The following is a 19,742-nucleotide window of genomic DNA, read 5'->3' on the forward strand; positions in this document are numbered from 1 at the left end:
CTCTTTTGCCATATGAAAACCTTTTGAGAACCACAGCTATTACCCCATAGTGTAATGCCATATCTAAGATGAGAATGGAAAAAGGCATAATAGGTAGTAATTAGCATATTCGTTGTCACAGAATTCAAAAGCTTACGTAAAAGAAATGTGACTCTAGATAATTTTTTGCATAACTCTTGAATGTGTTGGTCCCAGCTCAATCTACTATCTAGGTGAAGTCCCAACAGTTTTACAGGCTTTACATCTTTATAAATATAGTGAGTCAAGGAAAAAATAATTTTTTCTGTTTTGTTACTATTTACAACAAGGTTGTTTGCTTCAAACCATTCTAATGCAGTTTCTATGGCTTGTGTTTCGTCCTCAAGCAGTATATCCAAACTTTTATTCCAGCTCAAAAGTGTAGTATCATCAGCGTATAAAACTGATGGGCAAGGTAAATTTTTACCTTATAAAGTGGCTTTTTCAAAGCAATGATAGACCATCAAATTCATGCCATTGGTAAGTGCATTAGATTTAGCATATCGTATTACCAGAATAAATAAAACCCCCAACACAGTAATATACCACAGAAAAATGAACGACACACCTCAGGAACTGCAAGAAATCTTTATTAGCTGATTTATGGAGCCGACAGTAAAGTCAGAAACAATAAAATATCTACAATAAGGAATACCAATGAGTTCAAAAGTACAAAACATAGATTGAATTTTCCTTTCATTTGTAAACTGCTCTTATTTTGACAAACTTGCAGAAATAAATAAAAAAACAAAATTATTGCAGCTGATTAGTTTTCTTTTTTGAAGAATATTTAAAGATACAGTACGTTGCAGTTTATCTTTTAAAATGCCACAAATACTATACTTAGCACAATCTGAGGTCAATTCCATGACTGTCAATACAGGATTAATACATTAAGTATGCAAGTTTTGCTTAAATACATACCTTAAATTTAGATTATTACAGACTTATCCAAAGTCAAAGACACTCACCTGTACCATCTTGTTACCACTTGATGAGTGTATATTCTGGTAGGCGAACCAAAAAATTTTGCCAGACCAAAATCCCCGATTTTCAACACTCCTTTTGAATTGACTAGAAGATTATTAGGCTTTAAATCCTGCAAGAGAAAGTGTTCATCATTAAAATGTTTATATTGCTAACAAAAGTTTTTACATCTCATGACTAGCACGTAGTTTTATATGCTATGAGTTTTTAGAATTAAAAAACATTACATTTTAGATACGAGGGCAATTCGGAAAGTAAGGTCCGTTTTTTTATTAAAAAAAAAACCACACCATATTTTTTCAAAAAACTTGTTTTATTTGATTCCTGACATCAATCACTATTTTTCTACATAATTTCCACTTTTGTGTAAACACTTGTCATAACGATCTACAAGTTTTTGAATGCCGGTATCATAGAAGTCGGCCGCCTGCGAAAATAACCAGTCTTGTTAACCACTTTAACCAGTGACGTCGAGTGACGCCACTCCATTGACTGGCGTTTCGTTTCTGGGGTTATGTGAGAAACCCATGTCTCGTCACCCGTCACAATGTGGTCTAAAAGGTTATCCCCTTTCTGATGATATTGGATCAAAAATTCAAGAACAATACCCATTATTCTTTTTTTGTGTTCCTCAGTAAGCAGCCTGGGAACCCAGCGTGAGCACAATTTGCGAAAATCCAAAATTTCAGAAACAATTTTAAACAACGTGCTCACGTTTGGAAATTCTATTGCTAATGAAGAAGCAGTGAATCGCCGATATTCACGAATTTTTTCATCGATGGCTTTCACCAAATCTTCGGTGATCACTGACGGCGACCAGATCGTGGTTCGTCATGGACATTTTCCCGTCCATCTTTAAAACCTCTCACCCACTTCCGCACTTTGCTGTCACTCATTGCATTTGGACAGTACACTTCACTTATCTATCGATGAATATCCGCTGCTGAAACGTTCCTTGCTGTCAAAAACCGTATCACAGACCGTATTTCATAGTCGGCGGGACGTTCAATAGTTTTAAACATTTTAAAAAGGCACAGACAACAGCAGACTACAACGATTTCACTGCAAATGGCGTCGTTCTGCGCGCAATGCATACCGGTAGTCAGGGCGCATTTCCCTGCTCGCTTACTGTTTGTCTGGTTAACGCGAATCGGACCTCACTTTCCGAATTACCCTCGTATATAATAATTTTTATATGTAAATTTTGACAATTGTTTATTTACTGTTTAATTTATATATCTAGGCCTAGTTTATTTAAATTAACCTTCACTGACTAATTTATGTTACTACAGCACTGTTTTTTTTCTTTTTTTAATGTTAGTTTAAGTTTAAATTATTTTGATAAAATTGTTTTATTTTGACCATGCCCTAGGCTGCAATATGACATTGTCAATGATTGCAAGAATTTGAACGACAAATAAAGATTTATTTAATTAAAGATTATTTTGAAACATTATGATAGTACAGTCAAACCTCAATATAACAAATTCCTTGATATAACACATTTTTTTAATCCCCTAGAAGTCTCCATAAGAATCAATGCAAATTTCACCTCTACATAACGAATAAAGCATTCTCACAACCTCGATATAACGAATTTTTAGTAATCCTGAGGTTCTTTATATTGAGGTTTGACTGTATGAATGAATTATTCACTTCATTGGCAATATTTAAATACAATTACAAACAGAAAAAGAAACAAAATTCTATTATCAAAATTGTTATACTAGAAATTATGTATGATCATTACTGCAAACAATTAAACTAAAGAGAATGAATTAATCACAATGCATTTTTTTCTGTTTGAAAAAAAGGACATGTTTTCAGGAATGCACCGTCATTGGCAGAATGGTCTGTGCGTCGGCCCACGCTGATACATACTATTGCGAAAATTTTTATAACACGTAGTTACAATTTAGAACAGGTGGATATCAGAACAGATTAGGTTTAGTTAAGTTAATTTGTGGGTGGGATTAATGGAATATAATTAATTAGAAGGAAAAAACGACAGACACAAAAAGCTGTACAGGGTTCATCATGCCGGCCTAGACAGGGGTGAGGGATGGTAAGGAAAGATGGAGGAGAGGTCAGTAGACAGATCCAACCACTGTTGGGTGCAATCAGTGAGTCTGTCTCAGCAATTGGTTTGCTAATATGTTCTTAACATGGTTCTTGAGATGTTTGTCATGGGGTTTGAAACAATGTATTTATTGCATACATTAATTGAACAAAAATTGCGATAATAATAAAACGTGAGAAATGTAGTTAGAGTTAGTAGTTCAGAATGATTTGTATGCTAAAAGGATTTGAATCCCAACATTGTGTGAATAACTGTATTAGATGAATAAGAATTTTAAAAAAGATTCTGTAGTTTTCATACATTTTTTTTATTTTTATTTTTATTTTGTAACACATAATTTTACATAATCATGGCCCAACCAAGTCAAACATGACTTATCGGTGAGGTCCATAATGAAACCTAAAAAAAAGCAAGATACAAAATTACAGTTTCATTAATTATTTGTTTTGATCAGTTTATAGTTCATGCTTTTTCAAGAAAATGTTATATTGCTCTTTGTGTGGGCTGTGGTGCTTCTATAACTCCAGATTTTTAAATATTGGCATTTTATATAGCATTAAGGGGATAATACATACATATTCAGAGTATAAATAGATAATAAATTATATAACTGGATATATAAACAAAATATATAAAATATTGCCCATCAACAAATAACATTCTATAAATAGTTAAATATAAGCAACAAATCTCTAAACATTCAACAACAATAACAAAAATATCAATAAATAACATGAACCATCAAACAACAACAATAACAATAAATATTTAACATTATATACATCCTAGTTTTTAACAAAATCTGGTTTGATCACAGAAGTAACGAAAATTTACCCACTCATTCACTTCATTTGTCTGTGCATGTGTGTGTGTTTAGATGTTAGTGTAGCTAGATGTAGTTTAGATGTAGTTCATGCTAAGTAGTCAGCTCAATGTGTGTCGTAGTAATCCATCTCTGCACTGCCTCTCTAAAAACCCAGAAGTTTCTCAAGCTTTCAATTTCATCTGGAAGTAAGTTAAAATAATATGGAATATAAAACTCGGGTAACCTCTCACCAAACTTTGTGGCCATTCTCGGTATAGAATATTTTGTGGAGAGTCGTGTGTTGAAAATCCTTGTTCTTTTTATTTTGTGTTCATTTTTTATTAAAATTATCCATAATATTTCTGTATATATATAACTGTTTGGGATTCATTAAAGTTTTAACCATTACATTGTTTCCAAATAGTCTTATCAAACACCTATTTTGCAAATTCTTTATAATGTTTAAATGGGATGTAGCAGCTGCACCCCAAATACCAATACCATATCTAATGTTGGATTCCACCAGCGATTGATATGCAACCATCTTTACCTTTATTATTAGTTAACTTTATCACTCAACGTACATATAGCAGCAACACAAGGATTCAACCTTTATGAAAGATCATAAATGTGTTCATTAAATATCATTTTTCCTGTCTAGAGTCAGTCCCAAGTATTTGAATTTATCCATAGCCTTATATTATCACAGTCACAATTAATGTTAATATTAGATTTATGTAGACAGTCACAACCATGTAACTTAACAATAATTTCTTCATTGGCTGGCTGACATGTTCTGGGGGCAAAAAATGCATCATGGCTGTCTTCTGTCCGTTTATAATAAGTTTTTTTATCATGTGCCCATTTAGTTAAAATTTTAAAAAATCTCTATTTAGTTTCTCAGTTGCACTGCCTAATTGTCTATGTCCACTTATAATTACTATATCATCAGCATAGGCTAAAATTGTGCAATCTGTTATCAGCTCAAATAAACCATTTAAATAAGTCAAAAAATATTATTGGTCCAAGTAAACTACCTTGAGGCACTCCTAATGTTATGGTTTTTAAATCACTATATTCATTTTCAACTTTCACAGTAAATTTTCTGTTTCTTAAATATGATTCAAACCAACTTAAAAATATTCCTCTTATACCTATTCCTTCAAGTGATTTTAACAGTTCTTTGTGTTCAATTGTATCAAATGCCTTACTTAAATCGATGAATAAGGCGAGTGCATGGCTTCTACTATTCATAAAAACCATTTACTTTGTTTGCAAATGATTTTAAAGCGTGTTCAGTTGATTTATTTTTTTGGAACCCATACTGGTTGGGGTTCAATATGTTGTTTTCTTTCAAATATTTATTCAGATAATTCGAGACATACCTTTCAAATATTTTTTCGATGGTTGGCAATATAGCTATAGGTCTATTAATTACTAAATTGTTTCTTATCTTTACTCTTATATATTGGCCTTATTACAGAAATGTTTAGGCTATCAGGGAATACTCCATTTTGTAATGAGGTATTTATCATTCTAGCTATCACATGTGCAATTTTTCCAGAAACATATACAACATCTTTAGCTCTAATTTTGTCACTACCTGGGGACTTGTCGATTTTTTATAGTATCTATTATATCCCTTATGGTTCTATAACTGGCAACGGGTATATAAAGATATCCATTTACATCATGATCTCTATGGCTTATCTCGCTATTTGGCTATAGGGGCATGTATGTGTTAGGTTTACAACTCCATTTAAAAAGTAGTCAGCAAAACCATTCACTATATCATATTTTGTTCCTTGTCTTGCTCATAGCATCCATTATGACTTCATCTTACATTTTTTCTTTTTTTTTCTTTCCAAGCAGTTCATTCACATTGGACCATAATTTTGTGGTATCCCATTTAACATTTTCAAATTGTCGGTTATAGTAACGATTTTTTTGATTTTTAATAGCATTATTAACTTTATTTCTAAAATATCTATATATATTCCTATTTCTCAGATTAGTCGGGTCACCTTTCCACAACTTAAATAGCCTATCTCTCTCTTGTGTCATTTTAATTAAATGATTATTCATCCAGGTTTTCATTCTTTTAGGTCTAGTGATTTTTAGGTTGACCTCCTTCTTAATTAAACAATCATTATAAACAGAATTAAATTTGTTTGTCAATACTTCAAAGCTATGATTTATGTTCACAATTGTATCTGCTCCGATCAGCTCATTCCAATTAATTTTGTTTAATTTAGATTTAACTAGGGCTTCATTGTACTTGTAAATATGCTTTTTCAACTCTTTCTTCACATCTTTCCCATTCTAATTTCAATGTGATTGGATAATGGTCTAACATTTTTGACAAGATGATTCCAGTTTGAATTAGGTTTGCGTTGCTTCTCATATATATATATATATATATTATATATATGATCCAGACATGTTGCTGTTAAATTACCCGCTCTCACTTCTTCTCGAGTGTTACAGAATATGCCTCTCTGTAGTCCCAAGGTTGACAAACAGTCTCATACTGCAGTGTGCCATACATATTATCATTTATGTCTATGTTGGTATATCACCTATAAATATTAAATTGCTATATGATTTTAATCTGGTTAATACTGTTTCAAGTTCATTCAGTGTTGTATTGATGGAGTATACCTGTACTGGAAGTTGGTGGTCTGTAAATAGTGTGGATGCAAAATTTATCTGCGGATTGTGTACTTATAAATTCTAATTCCAGTGTTAAGAATTCATAAGAGTTTGTGGTGAATATTTATTTGGTGTGTATTGTAATTTTTTTGAATTGTAAAAAACCATTAACCCTCCACCCACTTTATTATGTCTTAATTTGTAAATCAATTTATAATCCAGGTAAATCTAAACTGAACAAATTTATTTCTGATTCATTACAAAAAATTTCAGATAATATTAAAACATCAAACATTTTTATACCCAAGTTAAATTTCAACTCAACTTGAAGACTATCCCAATGCTTCCTTAAAGACCTAATATTTACATACATTACAGTGAGATTCTCCTTTCCAGAAGTGCCGTTATCAATTAATGTAAAACCACTCACTAAAAACCATCATATCTACCTGTAACCACCCTATCATCCTTAAAAGTTGTCTAAATTTGAGTTATTTATGATGCTTCAACAACAACAAAAAACAAAAAATATATACATGCAATAACTTACTTTGCCCCACATTTCTAATGAATAAAAAATGTATACACTATAACCTATTGATAATAACATAATCTAGCCTATTTCTAAAAACATATATAACTAACATGAAAGTAGGCCTAGGTCTGTTATATATATAGAACAAAAATAAACTACGAAGCAAGGCAACGGTACAAATAAAATAATAATACATAAAAATGTGTGCAAAAATTGGAAAATATTCAACAACCATTAAACTAAATAAATAAACAACAATAATAACAACGCATAACAAAACAGTTCTAAAATAATCAACGAAATATATAAGAGAATGAATAACAATTATAGATAATAAATCTTAAATATAACTTATCGATGTATGCAACAAATACTAAGCTTAACCTATAAATAAAAGATCTGTACTAACCTATAATTTTGAGGAGTTTTAGAAGTGCGTAAGGAGATTCTTAATATGAAGCTGCCATAGTAAAGATTTTAGTTTTGGTGTATAGTGTCAGTTGGGTAGTAAAGAGGCTTTTTAAAACTAAAATTTAATATAGTTTCGGAACAATATTGATAAGACTGAAAGATTGATTTGAAAGCTCCACCCCCAGCGTCATACCAAAAAGGATCGACAGCTGAATGTACGCGGCATCTCATTCAACTGTCAAAATGCAAAATTATGTATCTGAAGTTTCCTTTTCAAGCCTTCTATGTGCTCTGTCCATTGAACATGAGAGAAGGTGGAGATTCTATCCGGGTTTGAGGATGAACTGAATGGTCCTACAGTCGCCTTCCCCCGGGGAGTTTCATTTCTGCAGTCACATGAAACAACTATGTAATGAAGCTATTTAGATGCTTTCTCAAATGGCTTTAAGTGATCTCACTTCAGCAAGTTCAGCAAGTCATGAACACCTTCTGTCCAGACAAGATCAAACAACAGTTGATTTGTGAGACCATTACAATTCAAGCTACAAACAAATCAATAATTGATTTGTAATTATTACTGACTTCATTTTAGAAATTCTATGAGCAATAAGAATGGCAAATTTGCTTTGTGCTGTTTTGGCAGATCTGAATTCGAAAAAATGGCCCGGCCTAGTTGATTTTCATTTACCCAGCTTGCTCTTTAATCTTCTGGTATCAGCTCCAAAGTTGGATTTTCTATGAATATACAATCAACAGAATACAACGCAATCCCCTACTTAACAGCCACGCAGACAACATCGAAATAGTCCTCACCAATATAACTGTAAATCAGCAGTTACAACAAGTCCAGCAGATTTGCACAGAGAAAGTGCTCTGGGTTCAAGTTAACAGTGGGTGCCTTACAATCCAACAACCAGCTCCAATCCCTGAAAATATATGGTTCACCACCTTTGACCAAACTACCAAACATGGCAAAGTGCTCCCTTGCTGTTGCAGGACAGAAAAAGAGCAGGTGTTCAGTAGTTTCATCCTGCCTTTCACACATTCTACAGAGCGGATCCTCCCGGAGAATTCTGACTCTGTAAAGATGCTTCCTCAGGTGACCATGGTTAAAGAAGACACTGATCTACTAAGAAGAGAAGGTCAGATGCCACCCCGGGGGAAGGTGACTGTAGCATTCAGTTCATCCTCAGGCCCAGATGGAGTCTCCACCTTCTCTCAAGTTCAACATGAACCCACTTTGAGACAGCCCCAAAGGATTCAGACCTAGACATAACGGTACAGTTGAGGCCTCACCATGCTGGACGCTGGACATCAGCTCTTTTGATCGTAGAGACCTCCTCATGACCAGGAACCCAACAAACAGTTACATTGTTGATTCTTTAAAAGGAAGAAATGACTTGATAATAATCCCAGACAAGATTGGAGTTGAACACAAAAGAATTCAACACCTTTAATGCTGCCTGGCTATATGTGAAAATAGCAATCGTCTTAATCCTATGGAGACATTTATTTTCTATTATAATAATATAATATAAGAAATCTTTCCTTATTAATGATTTAAACTTACAAAAATAATAAAAATATGTTAACATTGTAAGGTTTTTAAGTTTGGTTTAGTTTAAGATTAAGGTTGTGACATATTTTGAGCAAGGGTTGCTGTGAGAGGATTTAATAATATGTTAGATTGGCAGTACAATACCCTCTCATGAACTAACACATATTTTATTTGTGACATCTCATTAAATTGATTAAAAATTTTAATTAACAATTGATTGGGTCAACCGATATATTAAGCACAAATTTTAATACCTTAATACTTTGAAGACATATTTAATGTTAAATTACTCATTACAATTTATTTTAAATTTAATTCATTATAACATTTACTAGTAATTTTGTAGTGTTGCAATAATTATGAGTTCATGGACTAACGTGAGAAACTTTCTTTTAAATAGCTAAACATTTACATGAATTTACATTTTCGAAATTGTGAACATTTAAATAGATATGGAATTGAAAATGATTAATGAACCCTAAAATATACTAAGTTCTTAAAATTACTTACATTTTATTCCACTTCACACTTATTACGCCTAGAGATATTTTTCCGCACACGAACACCAACACTAGCACTCCCGAACTTCAGTTTTCGAATTCCCATCCTCGACTTCCTCCTTGTTCTTCAGTTTTGATGTTGTTCTCCCGCCAGCTCATTGACCACGCCTCTGCCAAATCTCTCCATCATAATTGGTGAGTAACAATTTTTCATATCAGCATGGCTGTCCCTTACATTGTCGCACGGTTTTTTATAAATAAGCATTTCCGCTGCTTGAACAAGCATTTCCTGTTTGTTCACCATCGATGTCTGGGCGGATGTGCGTATCCACTTACATCCGGAGGATGTTTGTCTCGAATTGTAATACAAGACTTCCTTTCCAGCAACTATCTGTACATTGATTCTATGAATTTTATTTTACTAATAATTACATATGTCTTACAACATGAACTGCAACATTTTGTTCCAAAATCTTAAACACATTGTGTGCCACAATTCTTACCCTGTGTAAGATCCAGTTGATGTGCAGGTATTCCAGGCCCTCCAGTGTCATTATCATGTAGGCTTTGATGTTGGCGGGGGTGAGGACAATGGACGAGTCCTTGACAATAACCTCCAAATCTGTATCCATGAAGTCGAACACCAGCGAGATGTTGGATCGGTGGCCGAACACGTCTGCACATAACTAAAGGTGGAACACATTGGATGCAACATACAGTTGTTAGAGTATCTACTGAATCAGTTATGTTACTATTGTATATTAAGATTAAAATAACAACCCCAGAAGTAATAATTAGCATATCATAGATTTTGTAAATACCCTGAATCCTACGACTGTTTCTGCCTAAAATCTGAACTCTGGTTGCATTCGTGTCTGGAGAATTTTATCTCCAACTTCCAACCTACTACTGTTGTGTGTGAAATGACTCAGCCTCACCTCGCGGACCATTTGGAACTTCTCAAAATCAATTACCTAACATCGGACAATGAAGGAATTTCTCATAATGGAAATGTAACCTGCATACCTAGAACTATTACTTACAGATTGATAAACAACTTCTGTGTCAATAAGTTAAAACATAGGTTAAGTAGGATTAACTGGAGTAATTTGTTTTCTCATTGGCTTGTAATGTTGATGAAGGCTTTAACACGTTCGCTACCACCATGTGAAGAAAAGTCGTATACCCATAGACCAGCCGGCTCAAATATGAGCCGCACGGTTTCTACCCGTGCACCGGCGTCCCAAATATGCGCCGCTCGGGGCACCTCAAATAGACTGACGTCCCATATCTGCGCCGATGTTTGCATGCCACTATTATTGCCTTGAAAATTCACTGGTCTATTTTAGAGGCTTGATACTTTTGTATTGGTCTATGGGGATGTCTGGCTCACATGTGGGACGCTTGGTCTCTGGATATCTTAAAAATTACGCCCCGCACAGTTGATAAACTTGTTCATTGCAGCCTACACTGTTCTTGTTGTAAACCTCACACCATGGGCTTCTTTCTTCTGGACTAGGGTTGAGGTTAAGTTTTGTTAAATTTTTTCCACCTGCTAGACGTCTCCCTGTCGAACGGTGTCTACATTTTCTCAAGGCTTGCCACCAAAACAACCTACCTGAAGTTCAGGTACATCGTAATAAAAAATTACATTCAGATAAAGCCCATGCCAAGGAATCCTAGCTCCAGCCACTCTTCACAGTTTGCCCATACTCCCGTGAAGCTGTAAAAGCGTCTGAGATGCCATGTTTGCAGAGAGAGACACCAAAAGAGGAAGCAAACATTTTATACCTGCTCCGTCTGCAGAGACTCAAATAACAAACCGTTTGGCCTATGCATGCCAACTTGTTATAACCAGTGGCACAATAATTAGAATATGAATGTGTGAGCACTTAAATATAATGTAACGTGGTACATTCTGAATATTTGTGTAAATTTAATAACTTATATAAATGTCCACTTATTTTGTAAGATAGTTATAAGATATGGGTTAACAGTCGTGTATTGTGTCTTCTAGAGTAAAAAGAATCCCATTTGTGTTTTGGTACCATGAAATAAAATAAACTTTATTTCTATTTTTTTTCTGATATTCTACTTTTTTAATTTCTAAAATTAAAATTCTTGTAGGCCTATAGCCGAGTAAGATATGTATAATAATACATTAAATGAAATGACTCTGTTGTTTGAGCTTTTGTACCATGAAATAAAATACTCTCATAATAAGATATGCATGTTTGATTGAAACTTACCCTAAACAGTAACTGAGCAAATAAATAGTGGCTCATATATGGGACGCTTGGTCTATGTTAAGATTTTGATGCTATAGACCGAGCGACCCACATATGTGCCGCCGTAAAAATTGCGCAAATCAACAATATATCAAATAAGAACAGCACAGACGTACATTTTAGGTTATTTTGTTGAATTATAGCTCAATTCAACAATATTTTATCCTTGGTCTGTGGTTAGTCTCACACCAATTATTCTCGGTCTGTGTAGAACAACCATATTTTGTAACGTTGGTCTGTTACAAATGCAAATTTAATCTAAAAATTGTTATGAATCCTGTCCTATACAAAATAAGGTTTTAAAAACGGTAGTGTTAAAAGCTCTGGATCAGCTATAAAACAAAACTGGTACACACCCTAACTTAGTAAGATTAGGCTACTTTTGATGTTAATGATAAAGTTAAAGCAAACCCTAAACTTCTCCTAGCACATAATAGACTTAAGAAACTGTATAGAATGCACATAGATTTGGAAAAAAAGCTACAAATGATAATTTATATATGAATCTAATAATCAATGTAGAGTGGCAGGGAAGATTATATAAATTCTGTAACAGGCCGTGTAGCAGATAAGTGTAAATGCTAGTAAACTCATAATAGCAAATAAGTTTAATAATTTCTTTGTAAATATTATTAATAGTTTCAGTAACTTGTATAGGTCAAATTGTATTTAGTTTCTTAGATATTTTAAGCTCATCTTCTATCAAAAGTCCTGTTTTACCTTTCAAATGACAGGAGATTAGTAATGTTGATGTTTGTAAGACTGTAAAAGAATTTAAAAACTCTAAAGCTGAAAATGGTTTTTGTATGTCAAATTTTTTGATTAAAAATATTATAATAGATATCTCCTTTCCTTTATCACACTTAACCAATTGGATGTTTACTTTAGGCATCTTCCCACAATGCTTGAAAGTTACAATTACTGTTCCAGTTTTTAAAAAGAGAGATACGCCCTGTATAAAGTTATGAAAATAAGGAGGAAGTTGCAACCCTGTTAAATTGAAGTAAGGCTTTTGATTTAGTACCACACAGTGAGCTAATTGATAAATTAAAGTATTATGGTATAGAGGGGCATGAGCCATCTCTTCTCACCTCTTACTTGTGTGATTGTTATGAGTTTGTAAAGGTTGGTGATCAGAGGTCGGATCTTCAATGATTGAGAAGTGGTGTTCCCCAGGGCTCTGTTCTGGGTCCTTTCTTATTTATTATCTTTATTAATGATTTGCCTAATTTTGTATCAACTAAAAGTGTTCTTTAAGCCGATAACACCACATTATTGTCATCAAACAAAGATAACATGCTAAAGTGATAATTAATTACATGAAAGATCATTCCTCTGGTTTGATGCTAATAAATTAAGAGTGAATTATGGAAAAAAAACTGAGGAGATTGTCTTTAGTTTAAGCTCAAATGTGGACAGTAAATCTATAAAACTGCTTGACATAAACCTAGATTCTAAACGGAATTGGTGGGTTCACATAAACTCTCTTTGTTCTCGCCTATAAAGGGTTACTTTCTATTGAAGAAATTGAAGTCCTGTACAAGCCAAAATCTACTTATTAATGCTTACTTTGCTTTTTCAATGCTTACCTTATTTATGGCACTCTTTTGTGGGGCAACTCTGTTGGTGCAAAATTAGTTTTTAAGACTCAAAGAAAGGCATTGCGAGTCATTACAGGCATTAATGAAAGCGATTCTTGTATGCCTGTTTTTGTTAATCTAGGTATTCTTACCCTTCCATTTATATTTATTTTGCAATGCCTAATTATCCTTGGAAAAAATCTCAATTTGTATAATTTCAGAAGTTATGTTCATAACCATAGTACTAGATCTTGGAATTTAATAGAACTCCAATACTTTAGATTAAGTAAAACTCGTAACAGCTACATGAACATCAGTGTAAAACTTTTTAAACTACTACCACCAGATGCAGTTACCATTACTTGAAGGGATTTCAGAAATGTTCTTATGAAATGGCTGAAGCAGGACTTTCTATTCGGTGGAAGAAATGTTTTTACATGATTTAACCCATTGCAAATCAACGACGTGAGGGTGACGCGGAGCGAGGCGTGGACCAAAAGCACAATGACGTGACCCTCACGCGGATGACTCATTTGTTTTGAACGCTTATCGCTGTTATAAGCCTTGGAGATATTTATAGTCTGTTTTCCTGGACTGGCTTCCTATCTTATCTCTGGTACTCGTCCACAAATACTCCCCTTGTTATCGGTCAATAACGTTATTATTTGCGACAAATTGTTTGTCTGAGGCGTACAGTCGTGGCGTTCGATTTTCCTTTGCCTCGTGTGCGTGTACGTAAATAAAATGGGTGACAATTTACGATCATCTTAATTAGATAGACTATTATTAGAAAGTGGAAGTGATATCGATAGTGTTATTGAGGATGGAGACGGTGAGACGTGCCATTGCACCTGGAAAAAGATTGTTTCCGTGACTATCACACCAAAATCCACTACTAAGACAAAAGACAGTCTCAATACAGTGTAAATATTAGATTAGTTGTTTCTTGAAGTGAAAGTTTTATTAGAACATTTTTTTATTGTGTAAAACATTTGATCCGTCCTACATCAAGCAGCTACAACACGCAAAAAACGTAAGTAAAAATGTTACGTACCTGTATTTTTACATTTTTTTTAGTATAATATACTTGTCTAATATGATCTGCATAATGTTTATATAACATAAATAACAACATAAACAAACAAAACATGTATAATTAGCGAGCGCGCTAAGCAGGCAGGTAGGCATGCAAACACTGCGGGTGCTGCGTTGTAATACGGATTAATTCGTACTCTAAGGCCCGCGCGCGCGCCGTTTTCACGATTCGCTATGGGTTAAGTGACCTTACATTTTAATGATCCAATGTTCTTCTTTTTAACTATTTATTTTTGAATTGTTATTTATTGCTGTTATTTTTTAAATATATTTTATTAAGTTTGAATTTAATACTAAACATAATTTAGAATTTTTTTTAATTACATATTTATTTGCATTTCTCTATAGATGTGGTATTTTGTACTGTAAATCTAATGGTAGCATTATTATACCAATTACATGGTATACTTTAAATAAAAATAAAAATTTAATAAAATAAAATTTTATTTTAGAATTGTAAATGGATAGGGAATAAAAAAGTAAATTTATATTGTAATCCAGCGGCAGGCACAACGCGCTTGGAATCTGGTCTAGACCTGACTTGATGGCAGTGAATGCTAAACAATAGTTCTACAGTGGACTCAATCTTTTGTTAGGCGGCGAACCTGCGTTGAGAGTGATTCAAACAGGCCTGCAGGAACAGGAGCGTAGTCGGTGCAGGCCAAGAAAACACGCTCTGCTTCCTTTCCGAGTTGAGAAGCGATAGAGTAAAGTCCTTAGTGCGAGTTTAAAAGTAGTGTCGGGCGTAGGATCCGTTGGTATAGATTATTTTAATACCAAACTCCAAGACCTTCACGACTAAAGAGCTAAGTACTTTTGACTGAATTATTAAATTTTTCTAAATTTGAAATTTGAAAATTTAAGAAGTGAATTAAATTTGAAATTGGATTTGAAATTTGAAATTAACGATCAAATTCTGTTGAGAGTGAACTAATATATATATATATATATAATAAATTGTAAAAGGAGTAATTTATTTAAAATCGAACGTAAAATTTAATTGAAATTATAGGGATTCTAGTTAAAATTAAGAGCTGCAGGTGCTGCACCATATCCTGTAGGAAACTTGTGAAAAATTCCTGTTGAGAAATGTTTAGTTTTGTTTGAGAATTTTATTTTAAAGAAGTTTTATAATTTTATTTTATTAGTTTTGAGAAGAAGCCTATTTATTTTATTTCATACAAATTTATTCAAGATTATTATTTTATTTTTATATTTTATACATACGTATTTAGAGGACAGTGAGCCCATGTTAAATCGAAAGTGCCTTGCCTAAGGAAGTAGTAATTTTAAACTATTTGTGCAAAACATTGCTTGATGGAATACAAGGTTAATAATTGACATTTGAATTAATTTAATAAACCTGAATATTTCTAAAAAGGTGCAGTTTCAATTTCCACCAGTATCTACTTATATCTTATGAGTTCGAGACTATTTAGGGTCATCATAATAAAAACAAAAAATTTTGTATATTAACATTTAGTATACAAATAAGTGCGCCACTCTGCTGTATTCTGGTGAACCTTAATAAAATTGAACTTAGTGGTTGTTCATTAATAAGTGGCTTGGATACTGGAAAATTTATAAAGTGTTTAATATTAAACTTTTAAAATGGCACTTAAGGTGGACTTGTTAACCAAGGAGGAATTGGACTATGAAAATTAGGTTAAGAGGTGTGGAAGTGTCTCCTAGTCTTAAAGTGATAGATTTAAGGAAAAAGTTACGGCAGTTAATAAGTCTTGATGTAAATAGTAATTATTTGAACCTGAGTGGAAAGGTCGCTTTCAAGGAGGAATGGGATAAAATTAAGTTTAGAAACCCAAGTATTAGGAAGTAGACTGGAGGAATCCATTGAACAGGGACTAACATTGGACATAGTTAGGTGTGAAACAAAAACAAATCAGCGATATAAGCTAGATCTGAAATATGAAGGACCATTCAGAATAATTTCAATTATTAGCTCCAACTCATATGTGGTTCAAAATTTAAAAGAATTGAATGAATTCCGTAGAATACACTTGCAGGATGTGAAACCCACTGGGGAAAGAAGAATGCATATTTAAATATAACAAAAAACAATATAATTACCGAGGGGCAAATAATTTGAATTACAAAATAAAAAAAAAGAACTGATTAAAAATTATGACGAATTAAATTAGTTGTAAGAATGAAGAAAAACTATATTGGATGTACGCTGTATGTATGTATGTTTGATTTGAGAAATTTCAGTGACAAGGAAGATTAAATTAAAAAATATATTGAACAATTGAGGAAATTCTACAGCCCTGTTAAATTGTAAAATATTAACTTGAATTGTAATGTTGTAAAAATGTATTTTAAACTTGAAGAGAAACCTCAAGAGGAATAAAAAAGTTTATGATTTAGATAAAAGGGCACAGGTGAAGTAAAAACAGTTGCGATAACTACATGGTTTGGGAGAGGAGGAGTGTATTAAAACAATTCAGTATTTTATTTTCTGAATAATGCACAAATCCGAAACTCATGGTCCGTAATTAATGTTATTAACATGTGTTATTTATGTTTGTATGTAAATTAATAACTAACACGAATGTTGGAATATTAATTTAAACTTGTTAGTTTGATAAAATTTATGCCAAGGAAGAGGGGAACAGAAGAAAAAAGACTGTTATTTCTATGATAAACAACGGTATAGGTAAAAATAATAAAATAAGAACTGACACCCCCGTCTGGGGATATGTTTTAATTCTATATGAAGCTTGCGACAACCAGTGAATGGGCGAGCCAACACACACAGCCGTGCAGGGCAAAGGTTCCAAGGACGACCCAACTAATTACGGACCGGACCTGCAATAAACATCCCACAACAACAACCACCGACTACTCGTTCTACACATTGTGAAGGATTATCTGGGATGGACTATCTTTATGGTAGGACTTAGAATTGTAAAAAGGTAGGTGGCAATTGGACTCTTAATATTTGCCATAGTTTAGGTCAAGGTTTCTATTGGGGAATTTAATTGTTAAGTTTTCAAAAAAACAATCTGATAATGTATGGACTCTTTTAAAAAGAATTTATAATAATTAACGCTTGGTTTAAAATAACTTCACAACTAGTATGCTGCCACTTCTTACAACTATTTATCAAAAATAAATTAAAACAAATATTATAAATAAAAAAAAAAAGGTTTGGTAGATTTGATGATGCATGTTAAGGCTAGGTGGAAATACAATTTCTAAAGGATGTGAGATAAATTTCTTAGATTTAAGTATTAAACTTGGCAGATACCAAGCGCTTTAAGGGGGGGTGTGTATACCAATTACATGGTATACTTTAAATAAAAATAAAAATTTAATAAATAAAATTTTATTTTAGAATTGTAAATGGATAGGGAATAAAAAAGTAAATTTATATTGTAATCCAGCGGCAGGCACAACGCGCTTGGAATCTGGTCTAGACCTGACCTGATGGCAGTGAATGCTAAACAATAGTCTACAGTGGACTCAATCTTTTGTTAGGCGGCGAACCTGCGTTGAGAGTGATTCAAACAGGCCTGCAGGAACAGGAGCGTAGTCGGTGCAGGCCAAGAAACACGCTCTGCTTCCTTTCCGAGTTGAGAGCGATAGAGTAAAGTCCTTAGTGCGAGTTTAAAAGTAGTGTCGGGCGTAGGATCCGTTGGTATAGATTATTTTAATACCAAACTCCAAGACCTTCACGACTAAAGAGCTAAGTACTTTTGACTGAATTATTAAATTTTTCTAAATTTGAAATTTGAAAATTTTAAGAAGTGAATTAATTTGAAATTGGATTTGAAATTTTGAAATTAACGATCAAATTCTGTTGAGAGTGAACTAATATATATATATATATATATATATATATAAATTGTAAAAGGAGATAATTTATTTAAAATCGAACGTAAATTTAATTGAAATTATAGGGATTCTAGTTAAAATTAAAATTAAGAGCTGCAGGTGCTGCACCATATCCTGTAGGAACTTGTGAAAAAATTCCTGTTGAGAACTGTTTAGTTTTGTTTGAGAATTTTTATTTTAAAGAAGTTTATAATTTTATTTTATTAGTTTTTGAGAAGAAGCCTATTTATTTTATTTCATACAAATTTATTCAAGATTATTATTTTATTTTTATATTTTATACATACGTATTTAGAGGACAGTGAGCCCATGTTAAATCGAAAGTGCCTTGCCTAAGGAAGTAGTAATTTTAAACTATTGTGCAAAAACATTGCTTGATGGAATACAAGGTTAATAATTGACATTTGAATTAATTTAATAAACCTGAATATTTCTAAAAAGGTGCAGTTTCAATTTCCACCAGTATCTACTTATATCTTATGAGTTCGAGACTATTTAGGGTCATCATAATAAAAACAAAAAATTTTGTATATTAACATTTAGTATACAAATAAGTGCGCCACTCTGCTGTATTCTGGTGAACCTTAATAAAATTGAACTTAGTGGTTGTTCATTAATAAGTGGCTTGGATACTGGAAATTTATAAAGTGTTTAATATTAAACTTTTAAAAATGGCACTTAAAGTGGACTTGTTAACCAAGGAGGAATTGGACTATGAAATTAGGTTTAAGAGGTGTGGAAGTGTCTCCTAGTCTTAAAGTGATAGATTTAAGGAAAAAAGTTACGGCAGTTAATAAGTCTTGATGTAAATAGTAATTATTTGAACCTGAGTGGAAAGGTCGCTTTCAAGGAGGAATGGGATAAAATTAAGTTAGAAACCCAAGTATTAGGAAGTAGACTGGAGGAATCCATTGAACAGGGACTAACATTGGACATAGTTAGGTGTGAAACAAAAACAAATCAGCGATATAAGCTAGATCTGAAATATGAAGGACCATTCAGAATAATTTCAATTATTAGCTCCAACTCATATGTGGTTCAAAATTTAAAAGAATTGAATGAATTTCCGTAGAATACACTTGCAGGATGTGAAACCCACTGGGGAAAGAAGAATGCATATTTAAATATAACAAAAACAATATAATTACCGAGGGGCAAATAATTTGAATTACAAAATAAAAAAAAAGAACTGATTAATAAAAATTATGACGAATTAAATTAGTTGTAAGAATGAAGAAAAAACTATATTGGATGTACGCTGTATGTATGTATGTTTGATTTGAGAAATTTCAGTGACAAGGAAGATTAAATTAAAATATATTGAACAATTGAGGAAATTCTACAGCCCTGTTAAATTGTAAATATTAACTTGAATTGT

The 19,742-nt window shown here is 32.8% G+C and overlaps 1 protein-coding gene across 1 annotated transcript in view; it reads right to left on the bottom strand.

Annotated features, from left to right (window-relative positions):
• Positions 1-19,742, bottom strand: part of LOC124365906 (cyclin-dependent kinase 7-like) — a 38,795-nt gene that overhangs the window by 11,894 nt on the left and 7,159 nt on the right. Inside the window, 2 exon segments of the mRNA XM_046822026.1 lie at positions 990-1,117; positions 10,050-10,222. Coding sequence (XP_046677982.1) covers positions 990-1,117; positions 10,050-10,222 — 301 coding nt within the window.

This window comes from Homalodisca vitripennis, chromosome 7 (assembly GCF_021130785.1).
Source record: "Homalodisca vitripennis isolate AUS2020 chromosome 7, UT_GWSS_2.1, whole genome shotgun sequence".
In the NCBI taxonomy this organism is placed as follows: Eukaryota; Metazoa; Arthropoda; class Insecta; order Hemiptera; family Cicadellidae; genus Homalodisca; species Homalodisca vitripennis.